Source organism: Chiloscyllium plagiosum, chromosome 1 (genome assembly GCF_004010195.1).
Source record: "Chiloscyllium plagiosum isolate BGI_BamShark_2017 chromosome 1, ASM401019v2, whole genome shotgun sequence".
NCBI lineage: Eukaryota > Metazoa > Chordata > Chondrichthyes > Orectolobiformes > Hemiscylliidae > Chiloscyllium > Chiloscyllium plagiosum.
Genome location: NC_057710.1, coordinates 34,815,276 through 34,827,721, shown reverse-complemented (window position 1 = coordinate 34,827,721; position 12,446 = coordinate 34,815,276). Strand labels below are relative to the sequence as shown.

General features: G+C 39.4%; 1 protein-coding gene across 1 annotated transcript in view; it reads right to left on the bottom strand.

Annotated features, from left to right (window-relative positions):
* The window catches only part of smad4 (SMAD family member 4), a 108,015-nt gene that overhangs the window by 41,228 nt on the left and 54,341 nt on the right, over window positions 1-12,446 (bottom strand). The window contains exon 6 of the mRNA XM_043720472.1: window positions 6,631-6,744. Coding sequence (XP_043576407.1) covers window positions 6,631-6,744 — 114 coding nt within the window. The remainder of the gene's footprint in view (window positions 1-6,630; window positions 6,745-12,446) is intronic.

Below are 12,446 nucleotides of genomic sequence, written 5' to 3'. Positions count from 1 at the left end.
GGGATCTTGGTGTCCATATACACAGATCTTTGAAAGTTGTAACCCAGGTAAATAGTGCGGTGAAGGCGGCATATGGCGTACTGGCTTTTATTGGTAGAGGAATTGAGTTCCGGAGTCCTGAGGTCATGTTGCAGTTGTATAAGACTCTGGTGTGGCCGCATCTGGAGTATTGTGTGCAGTTTTGGTCACCATACTATAGGAAGGATGTGGAGGCACTGGAACAGGTGCAGAGGAGGTTTACCAGGATGTTGCCTGGTATGGTAGGAAGATCGTATGAGGAAAGGCTGAGGCACTTGGGGTTGTTTTCATTGGAGAAAAGAAGGTTACGGGTGACCTGATAGAGGTGTACAAGATGATTAGGGGTTTAGATAGGGTTGACCGTGAGAACCTTTTTCCACGTATGGAGTCAGCTATTACGAGGGGGCATTGCTTTAAATTAAGGGGTGGAAGGTATAGGACAGATGTTAGGGGTAGGTTATTTACTCAGCGAGTCGTGAGTTCATGGAATGCCCTGCCAGTAGCAGTGGTGGACTCTCCCTCTTTATGGGCATTTAAGCAGGCATTGGATAGACATATGGAGGATAATGGGCTAGTGTAGGTTAGGTGGGCTTGGATCGGCGCAACATCGAGGGCCAAAGGGCCTGTACTGCGCTGTATTCTTCTATGTTTTATGGTAAACCCTCTGGTCCCAGACTGTCCCACAAGGTGAAACAATCCTTCCACATCTATCCGGTCAAGTTTTCAAAGAATCTTGTATGGTTCAATATGATTGGTTCTCTTTCTTCTAAATCCCAGTGACTACGGGTCGGTCTCTTATCAGCCGCATTTCGTAAATTCAATTTGACTGTAACACAATTTGTGAATTGCAAACTTTTTTTTTTAAAAGCAAACTCCCATTCACTTTTATGTGATTCCATCCCCTATAATACCAAACGGCTGTGGTTTATTCTGCTGGTGCATCTATTGCAACAAGTTGTCATTAGTGTGTCTGTGTGTCTGTCTGTCTGTCTCAGTTTTTTTGCTTCTATGTGCAGCTAAGGTAGTTTTGTTTGCTTCCATCAGTGAGAGAAATAAAGTGAGAGCCTCAAACCTGCTCCCAGAGCTAACAGTTTAATCATTTCAGGGCTAATCCCAAACTACGCTCCACCAACTTGTCAAAGAATGCCATCCCACATCAAATTCCACTGCTCTCAGGGAAGTGAATATTGGAATACTTTGCTGAAATGCTTGCTGGGATTCTTCATGGAGTTTGGAGGGGGTCCGAGGAGTTAAAAGAGCCAGAGATAGGGAGTGAAAGGATGTGCAAATACAGCAACGTGCAGTGACCACTGGAAAGTAAGCAGGGCCTTTTGTTGAGCACAGGTTCAGTTGCTGGCTATTAGAAGCTTCAACACACATCGACTTTACAACGGCTTGGGGGGGGGGGCGTGGAAAGGGGAGGTGTGAAACTAACAACGGACTACTGGAGACCCTCATCTCTCCCCACCCCTCCATCTCGAAGATATGTCTGATCCAAGTTAATCCAGTCTCCAATTGAAAGGAGAATGGCGAAGGCTGGATCTGAGTTTCAGCCCCTCATTCTCTCTGAAACCCAAGAGCCATCAAAACCTCCAGCCATTTAGAGCATCCCAGCCCGTTAGCCACCCCTTCAAAACGAAGATTTTACTTGTGCCAAAAGAAAATTTTCTGTTTTTCGCTCTTCGGAAATATTTTTGGAAATAAGTTTGTTGGGGAGAAATCCCATTGTTTGAACATCTTTATCCACATTATGAAGTGACTTCCTAGCTGGAAATGAAAATTATAAACCACAATAGGACTTAAACAGCACTGAATTGAGCAATCAGGCCAGTGCTAGCGAATTTTAAGCGGGATGTTATTTAATTGAGAAACTCCCTTAAAGTGCTACATTTACTGTATTAGTTCACTGAAATATATGACTTTAAAATTTACTTCAATGTGCCATCATTTGTGTTAGGTAGGTAGGCAGGCAGTAGACTGGAGGAACACAGCAAGTGGGCAGTAGCAGGAGGTGGAGAAGTTGACCCTTCTTCAAGTTCTGAAGCCTGACAATTCTTCAAGCCTGTCTACTTTAGATTCCAGTATCTGCACTTTTTTTTTGTCTCTAACATGGAGTTTGGCTAACTACTATTTTTGTTTCAACTGTTGATAGTTCACCCCAACCCTGTTGTTCCCATAAGTGCAATTTTCTATAGCACAGCATCGCAAGGGAACACAACTATTGCATTATAGGAGAACTATTTGTATAGGCCTAACCTCTCCTCAGAAGAGGGTCCATCCATATCTGATATCAGCCCCATAAACGTTTTACAGACTGCCTCCAATGCCTTTATACCTTTCCTTGCATAAGGGACCCAAAACTGTTCACAATATTCTAGCTGTGGTGCAACTAGTGCCTTGTAAAGTTTCAGCAAAACCTCCCTACTTTTATACTCCATTCTGTTTGAAATAAAGGTCAACAGTTCATTTGCATTCCAGAAAGTATGGTACAGAAGTGAAACATATTCTTGTACCATCACAAAAATTTCGATATAATGTAATTGATTGATCTTTTACTTGGTTTCCCAGCATATACTATGAACATATTATATGCAAGAAATTTAACAAAAAAGGATCAAATACAGGAATAGGACATCTGATACAAATGTCATCATCTTTCATACAATTTTTTTCCCCTGAACATTCAAATTTTTGACAACTAATATTATTTCCTATCTTGTCCATTTCTTACACCGCTATGTCATTCATGATGTAATAAGTACACTGGAAGGGTCAGTAGAGTCATAGAGGTGTGTACAATACAGAAACAGACCCTTCAGTCCAACTCGTCCATGCCAGCCAAATATTCCAACCCAATCTAGTCCCACCTGCCAGCACCCTGCCGATATCTCTCCAAACCCTTCCTATTCATATACCCATCCAAATGCCTTTTAAATGTTGCAATTGTACCAGCCTCCTCCATTTCCTCTGGCAGCTCATTCCACCAACACCCCCTCTGCGTGAACTATTCATATACCCATCCAAATGCCTTTTAAATGTTGCAATTGTACCAGCCTCCTCCATTTCCTCTGGCAGCTCATTCCACCCACACACCCTCTGCGTGAAAAGTTGCCCCTTAGGTCTCTTTTATATTTTTCTCCTCTCACCCTAAACTTATGTCCTTTAGTTCTGGACTCCCCCACCCCAGGGGGAATACTTAGTCTATTTACCCTATCCATGCCCTTCAGGATTTTATAAACCTCTATAAAAGGTCACTCCTCAGCCTCTGACACTCCAGGGAAAATAGCCCCAGCCTATTTAACCTCTTCCTATAGCTTAAATCCTCCAATCCTGGCAACATCCTTGTAAATCTTTTCTGAACCCTTTCAAGTTTCACAACATCTTTCAGATAGGAAGGAGACCAGAATTGCACGCAATATTCCAACAGTGGCCGAACCAATGTCCTGTACAGCTGCAATATGACCTCCCAACTCCTGTACTTAATACTCTGACCAATAAAGGAAAGCATACCAAATGCCTACTTCACTATCCTATCTGCCTGCAACTCTACTTTCAAGGTCCAAGGTCTCTTTGTTCAGCAACACTCCCCAGAATTTTACTATTAGGTGTATAAGTCCTGCTTAGATTTGCTTTTTCAAAATGCAGCACCTCGCATTTATCTAAAATGGACCCCATTTCCTCAGCCCTTCATCTGATCAATATCCCATTGTAATCAGAGGTAACCTTCTTTGCTGTCCACTACACCTTCAATTTTGGTGTCATCTGCAAACTTACTAACTGTACCTCTTATGCTCACATCCAAATCATTTATATAAATGATGAAAAGTAGAAGATCCAACATCGATCCTTGTGACACTCCACTGGTCACAGGCCTCCAGTCTGAAAAGCAACCCTCCATCATCACCCTCTGTCTTCTACCTTTGAGCCAGTTCTGTATCCAAATGGCTAGTTCTCCCTGTATTCCACGAGATCTAACCTTGCTATCCAGTCTCCCATGGGGAGTCTTGTCGAACGCCTTACTGAAGTCCATATAAATCACATCTACCGCTCTGCCCTCATCAATCCTCTCTTACTTCTTGAAAAAACTCAATCAAGTTCGTGAGACATGATTTCCCACGCACAAAGCCATGTTGACTACCGCAAATCAGTCCTTGCCTTTCCAAACACATGTACATCCTGTCCCTCAGGATTTCCTCCAACAACTTGCCCACCACCGACGTCAGGCTCACCGGTCTATAGTTCCCTGGCTTGTCCTTACTACCTTTCCTAAACAGTGGCACCACGTTTGCCAGCCTCCAGTCTTCAGCACCTCACCTCTGACTATCGATGATACAAATATCTCGGCAAGAGGCCCAGCAATCACTTACCCAGCTTCCCACAGAGTCGTCAGGTACACCTGATCAGGTCCTGGGGATTTATCCACCTTTACCCGTTTCAAGACATCCATCACTCCCTCCTCTATAATTTTGACATTTTTCAAGATGTCACCATCTATTTTCCTACATTCTAAATCTTGCATACCCTTTTCCACAGTAAACACTGATGCAAAATATTCATTTAGTATCTCCTGTCACTCATATGTACACCTTCAAATCCCAAAAAGGAGTTACCATCAACTAGTTATTCAACAGAGGGAATCAGAAGCAATCGCAATCTGTATTTGAACGTTGTTTCATGCCAATTTTCAGCTGAAATCGGTGGAATTTTCCCTCTCTGTCCCAATGAAATCAGTTATTATCCCCCTTATAGATATTTCAAGGAGATTGGGTGGCACACTATAATTTTCACATTTGGGTAAAACATAGAAAACAAAAGCCATTAAAAACAGAAAGCCATAAAGCCAGCTGCATCATTCATGATGATTATGGCTGAACTTCCATCTAAACAACATGTTGAATGCTCTCTCCATATCCTTTGACACTTTTAGCCTCTAGAAATCTATTCCTTTCTTAAATGAATTCAGTAATTTGGTGCCCACCATGTGTGGTAGCTTTCTCATCTCAGTCCATCTATCTGGTCTACAAGGTAGCTTTGACAAAGGGTCAGTTAGACTCGAAACGTCAGCTCTTTTCTCTCCTTACAGATGCTGCCAGACCTGCTGAGATTTTCCACATTTTCTGTTTTGGTCTACAAGGTCTACCTTTTTTGAGTCTGTGAGCCTTTGTTCAAGAAGCCCTACCTTCCAGGCCAGATGGAATGTCATCCCTACATTAAGTCTGTCCAGATTTGTCATAATTATACAGGTCTCAATATGTTCCCCTCTAATCTTCTGAATATGGGTTCTGTCAACACGCTTCATACGACAAACCTACCATCCCAGAGAATAGCTTGGTGAATCCAAGCTGGACGGCTTCTTTTCTTAGACCGCATGCTCCTTCAGGTGTGATCTTACCAAGTCCTTGTACATCTGCAACAAGTAATCCTCACTCCAGTATTCCCATCCCGTCGGAATGAAGGTCAACATACCATTTGCTTTTCTAACTGCTTGCTGTCCCTTTCCTTGCTTGCTTTCAACGACCAGTGTACAAGGACACTCCTTGTACATCAATATTTGCCAATTTAATACCATTTAAATAACACTCTGCCACTCTATTTCACCTGTTGAAATGGATAGCTTCTTACTTACCTGCATTATACTGTACCTGCCATTTATTTAATCACTGATCCGACCTGTCTAAATCAACTTGAAGTCTCATTTCCTCCTCACCACTCAATTCCTCTTAGCTTGACTCTTAACAATTCTTAACTACCCTCTGTGTAATACATAACCGGTCTAGCCAGTGATGACCATAGCCTGTGAATGCTTTTTCAATTAAAATCTGAGGAAACTTGGAAACTGTCCGAAAAAAAAAACTTGCTTTGACCCAAGATACTTGTTCTTATTGTGACTATAAGTTAAAGCATGAGCTTTAAGTTGCATCTAACCAGATTATGATCAGCCACACTTATTTAATGCTAGTGCTTATAGATATAGCTTACATCTACTCCTCGTGCAGTGCACATTACTAGTCCCCTTTAAAGATTCAAAGAAATATCCATCCACCATTGTGGGAAGCTTTGTCAGCCTTTGTAAATAACATTTTCCATCATCCAGAGCGCTACTTAATTGGATCACATCTGTAAGTAATCTTTTTCTGTGAAGACTGGAAGACAGTTCAAAAGCAACTCTATGCCCATTGATTGGCTTTCTGAAGTTAATTCATTTCACAAGTTTATTCTTGCTGCAATGAACTGGATCAAGGCAAAATTGAAAACTTATCTAAAAATTTATCAAATTCAAAGATTTTGTTAATACTACATTAACACAAATGGATACTAAGGCCCAAAATATTTGATCAAAAGCAGTTTTATATGAAAAGTTGAAAAGAAGAATTGAGATGCATTCAGCTCATCATTAAAGCCAGCATCATGTATAGACTATTCTTGATACCCAATCATCCTCTTGTCGATGAAATTAAGCTCAAATTCAAAACTGTGGGTACAGATATTTCATGATATTCTGGGTAGATTACAATGTAATGTTTTCTAAACTCTCAATCATATAACATCTATAGGGAGGTGCAAAACTAAGCACAATTGCTTGGTTGATACAAGTCCTGCATCAAGACTTACAGTAATGGCCAGCATGATGTATAGGGGTGTGGTGCTGAAGATGTCCATTCTGGTGGTGAGGCATGTTAGGGGTAAATGCTGCTGTTCTGCTTCCAGTCCAAGTTGTAGTGCTATCTGTTAGGTTACAAATTGGGAATATATGGTTGTATATATCAATTTTTATAACAAATAAATCTAATATCTTCAACAAATAAAAATAATTAATCCCCAAAGTTGCAAATAATGTAAAAAAGCGACGTAACATCACAATGCCTAATCAGTTAAATTGTTGAAGAAACTTAACTTTAAATTATCAATGTCTTACAGTTTTTGAAATCACACACCAAGAATCCTAAACACAGCTGAATTACAGCTTTCTGTTCTTAGCAAATACAAACACAGACATTTTCAAATCTAAAGCTGCCAAACCCTCCTTCCACAACACAATAAGCCTATGTTGATAACTCAAAAAATAAGTTTTGCACATTTTCTAAAGAACACAAAAGTGGCAGTCAGAAACTGGTCACAAACTGACATTAATTTTACAGTTCTAGAATTTCACAAAACAGGCCATTTAGTCCAAATGGTTCATGCTAGTTATCCCTCAGCAAAATTCCTATGGACCAAAATATCAACAGTTACGTGATAAAGCAAACACCCACTACGTGACAGAGAATTCAAACAGCTTCCTCCATGGAATGGCAGAGATGCACAAGATGGCAAAGGGTAACTTTGATTTAAAAGTCACCAGATACAGTTAGTGAATTTAAAACAAAGCTTAACAGGAGCGAATTTTAACACTTATTGAGATAATTCACTATTGAAGTCTCTCAACCTTGTTTAACTTTCTATTCAAGACTACTTAGTTTCACATTGACACACCAAATGTTTATCAATGTAGTAAGATTCCAATACCAAAGGTGATTGTTCTTAGCTAAATTTATTGGAGACTAAAAGTAATTCAACAATATAGGGCATAAGTACAATAAATGGTCAGAAAATGTCAAAGCATCAAAACAGAAACTTTTACTGCCACCTGCTGTTTTTCAAAGTATAATAAAAATTGTTTTAATTTTAACAAGGAATAATATTAGAAATACCAGAGCTAAAAGATGTGTAACTGCACTGAGTTTACTCAGTAAATAAACTGTATATGAAATTATCCGACTATACTAAAGATCAACTACTCAAATGCAGAATTTTAAAACTGTAAATTTCTAATAAATTGTTTTATACTTGTGCAAGTATTACACAAAACATGTGCATTTGTAGAATAAAAAATGTAAATTGAAAAGGAAGAAAATGACATGCCATCAGATGCAGTAAAATCTGTTTCATAAAATGGAACACAGCATAAGAGCTTTTCTTTAAAAACCTTTATAAAGTGAAAGGGTCTACGTTAAGAGGTATGAAGTGAAGAATTGCTTTGATTCAGTTTTATTTTGTGGACATAATTTTGAGATGGAATTGCAACTCTTCAAAAAGGTACCATAACAAAATTTTAGTGGTAAGTGTCTCAAAACAAAGAAACTGTAACTAATTATTTCCAGATATGGAATCTGCCTATATGGCTAAGGCTTTGGGTATAAATAGCAGAAAATTTGTCATGGTTAAACTGCAAATTACATCTCCCGTCACTTGCATACACCGTATACAGTGCAAACCTCTTCTTCAAATCTTGCTTCTCATTTTGTTTTTAAATACTCCAGCCAGGTTGTAAAATGTATGAGGATAATTAACTGCTAGAAAGTGCAGGAAACATTTCCTTTTAGGTTAAGAAATAGGGAGAATGGGTGAATATCCAGATTAGTAAAATACAACTCGTGTTGCTATTATTGCAGATGCCACATCAACTGAGATTTTTTTTTAAAATTACCTTGTCCACACCTCTGCAGCAGGTGGGGCTTAAACCCAGGTCGCCTGGCTCAAAGGTAGGGATGCAAACACTGTGCCAGAATAGCCCTCCATGTCAAATGTATATGGATATGTGTATGCTCTACTTATGATTAAAAGCAGTTGAAACTAACTGGGGAAAGCTTAGGACATATTTAAGACCCCCTTTTCACACAGGAGGGGATGATCTGGGGACAGGAAAAGTGCACTGCAATTATGGTGTTGTGGGCATTATGTATAAATCTATGTGGAAGACAGGCGAGCTTGTGCTTCCTCCTGCTCAGATGGATGTTTTCCAACTAGTGGGTGTGGAGAATGTGTGGGTGGTAAAGATCTAGTGATTCCTATAGCCTAATCACAGTATCTGTGCAGTCAAAGTGACCACTGCAACAATGTCCCAGAATTGGCATAAGCACTTTCCAAATAAATAATCTCAATTATCTATGTCAATATTTAACAGCCAGATTACAGCACCTCGACAACGATCCCAGTCAGTCAATCAATTCGTATTCTCTCAGATCAAGCACAACAAAGTAGGTCTGTGCTCTTGTCAAGCCAAAGCTCCAGGAGCAAAAGACTACCAAGAGCATCGACAGCTGTGTACTAACCTGAACAAATCTGCAGGAACTGAAACATACTCTCAGCTCATTGGCCATGCAAGTTTTAATACAATAAGCGCAAAATTAGCAATTTCTTTGTTGAATACTCTAGATATATTTCCAAGACTTGTACAAATTACAGCCCTAGCAGTTCTTCAGCCTCCAATGAGGCTAGTTTAATCTGAGATTATAAAATGCTGGCTCATAAAAGTTTTGATATGTAGAAGTCAAGAATCCTTGACATATGCAATCCAAGCACATCATGAACTCCACCTTTTCTTTGCTTTTCCATTTTCCCCCAGATGCATGGTCTTGAATCAGCAGTGCAAGGTTCTTCAATTTTGCAGAGACATTCAAGTATAACCAATTACTCTACATAAGATGAGTTACTCATAAGTATATCTGGTGTCCTGCAATAATAAATATTATTTGCATAGACACTTCTTAATACATTGAGAACTTATAGTCTTTTAAAATATTTTCCTGTTGTCAAGACAACAGAGCCAAACTTTCAAGTTGTGGCAAGTTAAAGTGGGATAGATGCTTATGCAGTGCAACAATGACAGAATGTGATCAGACATTTCAATTAATTAACGATTTTTGGATGTATTAGGGGATTTGGGAGTGCAGCAACATACAGAAAGACAGACAACTTTTTTTTTAAATCAAGAAAGGAAACCATTTTGTCCTTTTTTTCTGCAAGCTCACCCTGCAGACATGATGTCACACTGTGTGTGTAAGGTAAGACCCCCTTCTTCCAAAAGAAAAGTTACAGGTGGAAGATAAAAATTGTCTCCTGGTGACTCTCACTATTTCATTTCTCTCAATTAATTTTTTGTTTTTTGAAGGATTTTGTCTCACTCTGGTCAAGTTCTGTTTCTGAAGAGACGTTGGAGGGACCAGGCTCCATAGTCCCTTCACTCTGTGAAGTTCCTGAATCCATCTGGTTAGCCCGTAAATGTAAGAGAAGACCCTGAAGAGTTTGCCCTATTAGTTGCAGGGGAGTACGGAGAGAGTCAATGGAGCCACACAAGTTCTCCATGTGCTCATTCATGTCTTGGCGAAGTCCATGAATTCCCTCTTCAATCCTTTGGAAACCATCAATCAACATTGCATTGTGACATTCCTCGATTTTAAACAAGGCTTCTTCAGGGACCCAAGTTGAAGATCTCCATCTATTTGGCCCGTTATCTGGATCATCCCCTGGAAAACCTGGATGAATAATTTCTTGGGGTTCCCCATAATCATCATCCTCATCATCATCTTCAATGGTCACAAGGTTCGACTCCGCCATGGTATCTATGAGAAAAACAGGTGAAGGGGGAATCTCAGCATATATTGATTATCCAGGAGGACAAGTACATTCACATTGAAGGACTGAAAGAAGGATAACAAGGATGGTTCCAGGCCTAATGGAAGAGGCTAAGGAAGCTCATCCTGTTAATACTGGAGCAAAACCTGGTGTGGGGGTGGGATGTGATGGGATGGGAATGGGAAGAAATGAGGTATCATGTTAAAATCATGGAGAATTGGGTGAAATGCTCAGAGAATTGGTAGAAGAAAATCAGGTGTTGCTGCAAGCTAAAGTAACCACAAGCTAAATGTGCCTTGAAGCTGACACTTTTCATAGAGAGAGCTGATTGCAGTCTGCCAGTACATATTGATTAACTTGAAGTATACTTAGAGAAAATGGACCCAATTCCTGATTTGCAAAGTTTAAAGGAAGATTAGCACCAATAACAAAAGAGACTGTGAATTTCATGGATTTAAAAGCTAATCAATCTGAGTGGGACGACTGGCACTGGTATGATGTGCAGACACATGAGTGGTACTTCCTGCTAAAAGCTTTAGGAGACTCAGGATCTCAAGGATGAACCCTGCTTCCTCCACATCCCTTCTCCAATTATATCCTTGTAGAGCAACAGATTGAATGCAGGTTGTGCCACCGTTATTTCCTCTCAGATATATCTTGGGTAAAGAGAAGAGTGCATTGATTTTCTCCAAAAATTGACCACCATAACTTTGACATTTGCCACCTAGGGGATAGTATTTGGCTTTCTCCTTCCTGTAAAGCTCCTCCTCATGGTGCTGCACTTCTACAATCAGGCCACCCAACTTGTCTTCTCTGAAGTTTTGTTTTGCTGCATTTACTGGAAGTTTCCTGTGCCGTTAAATTTGTGCAATTTTCTCGGTCGCAAAGTGTAAACAAACTGAAGCAGCGCATTGTAACCATGCATTTCAAAATCAGCCAGTCGCATTTCCTGTGAAAATCACAATTTTGGTGCAACTCATGCAAAGAAATTCTAGAATGCCCCAAATCACAACTGCAACTTAATGCAATGGGAGGTGCAACATAATGAGTGGAATTGGGCCACATTCTTTGATGTACAGAAAATGCCAAAATGTACAGTATCAACCTTTGTAACAACTTAGCTCCTTCACATCCATTCCAGATTTTAAACATATAATTACTAACACAATCACATTATTATATAGTCTCTGTATTTCTCCTGTTCCAAACCAAAATGACAGGAAACTTAAATGAAAAACAATTTGATGCTTAACTGTTGAGATTCAGAACAATACAGGTTTCTTGATTCTAAAGCAATTTAAACAGTTCTTGGATTAGTTGGCAAAAGTGGAAAGGTAAATTCAAGCTATGAGCAATTTCATAGAATCAATAGCATAGAAACAGGTTATTCAGCCGACATGTTTCTATTTCACACTTATTATTTCTTGCCTGCATGTATTTCTTTTCCTTAATTCAAACATCAAGCCTCCTCTTAAACATGCAAATATTCTCTGCTTCCGCCATTCCAACGTAGTAGCAAGTTCCACACACTACATTCTACATAGATAAATTACTCCTGAATTCTGTGTTTGATTGCTGCGTGGCTATCGTACACTTATGCACCTAGCTATGAACACTTTTCAATTTACAAACAAGATTCAAAGTGTACTGCATTTAAAACGAGTCATTTTGAATCTAAAACAATATTTGAATCTTGGTGCAAAAAATTCTGAAATTAAGTCGAAATAAATTACTTGAAACCAGGATCAACTGTGAAAATAATTGTGGTAACATCTACTTAACTGCCAACAACCTAAAATTATACTTACTGACCCTGTCAGTGCATATGCATGCACAGAGACACACATAATGAGTGTGGTCTACAACCTGGACAAGATGATTCCTAAGTGGTGAAACGCAACCTATTATGCATAGTTTGGAGTGAACCAGTCAAACTGACATTTAGCATCATGTAAATTATAAATTGTGGGACAAATGACCAACAACTTAATTGAGGTATGTAAACACTCAGAATAATGATACTCAAATAAAAC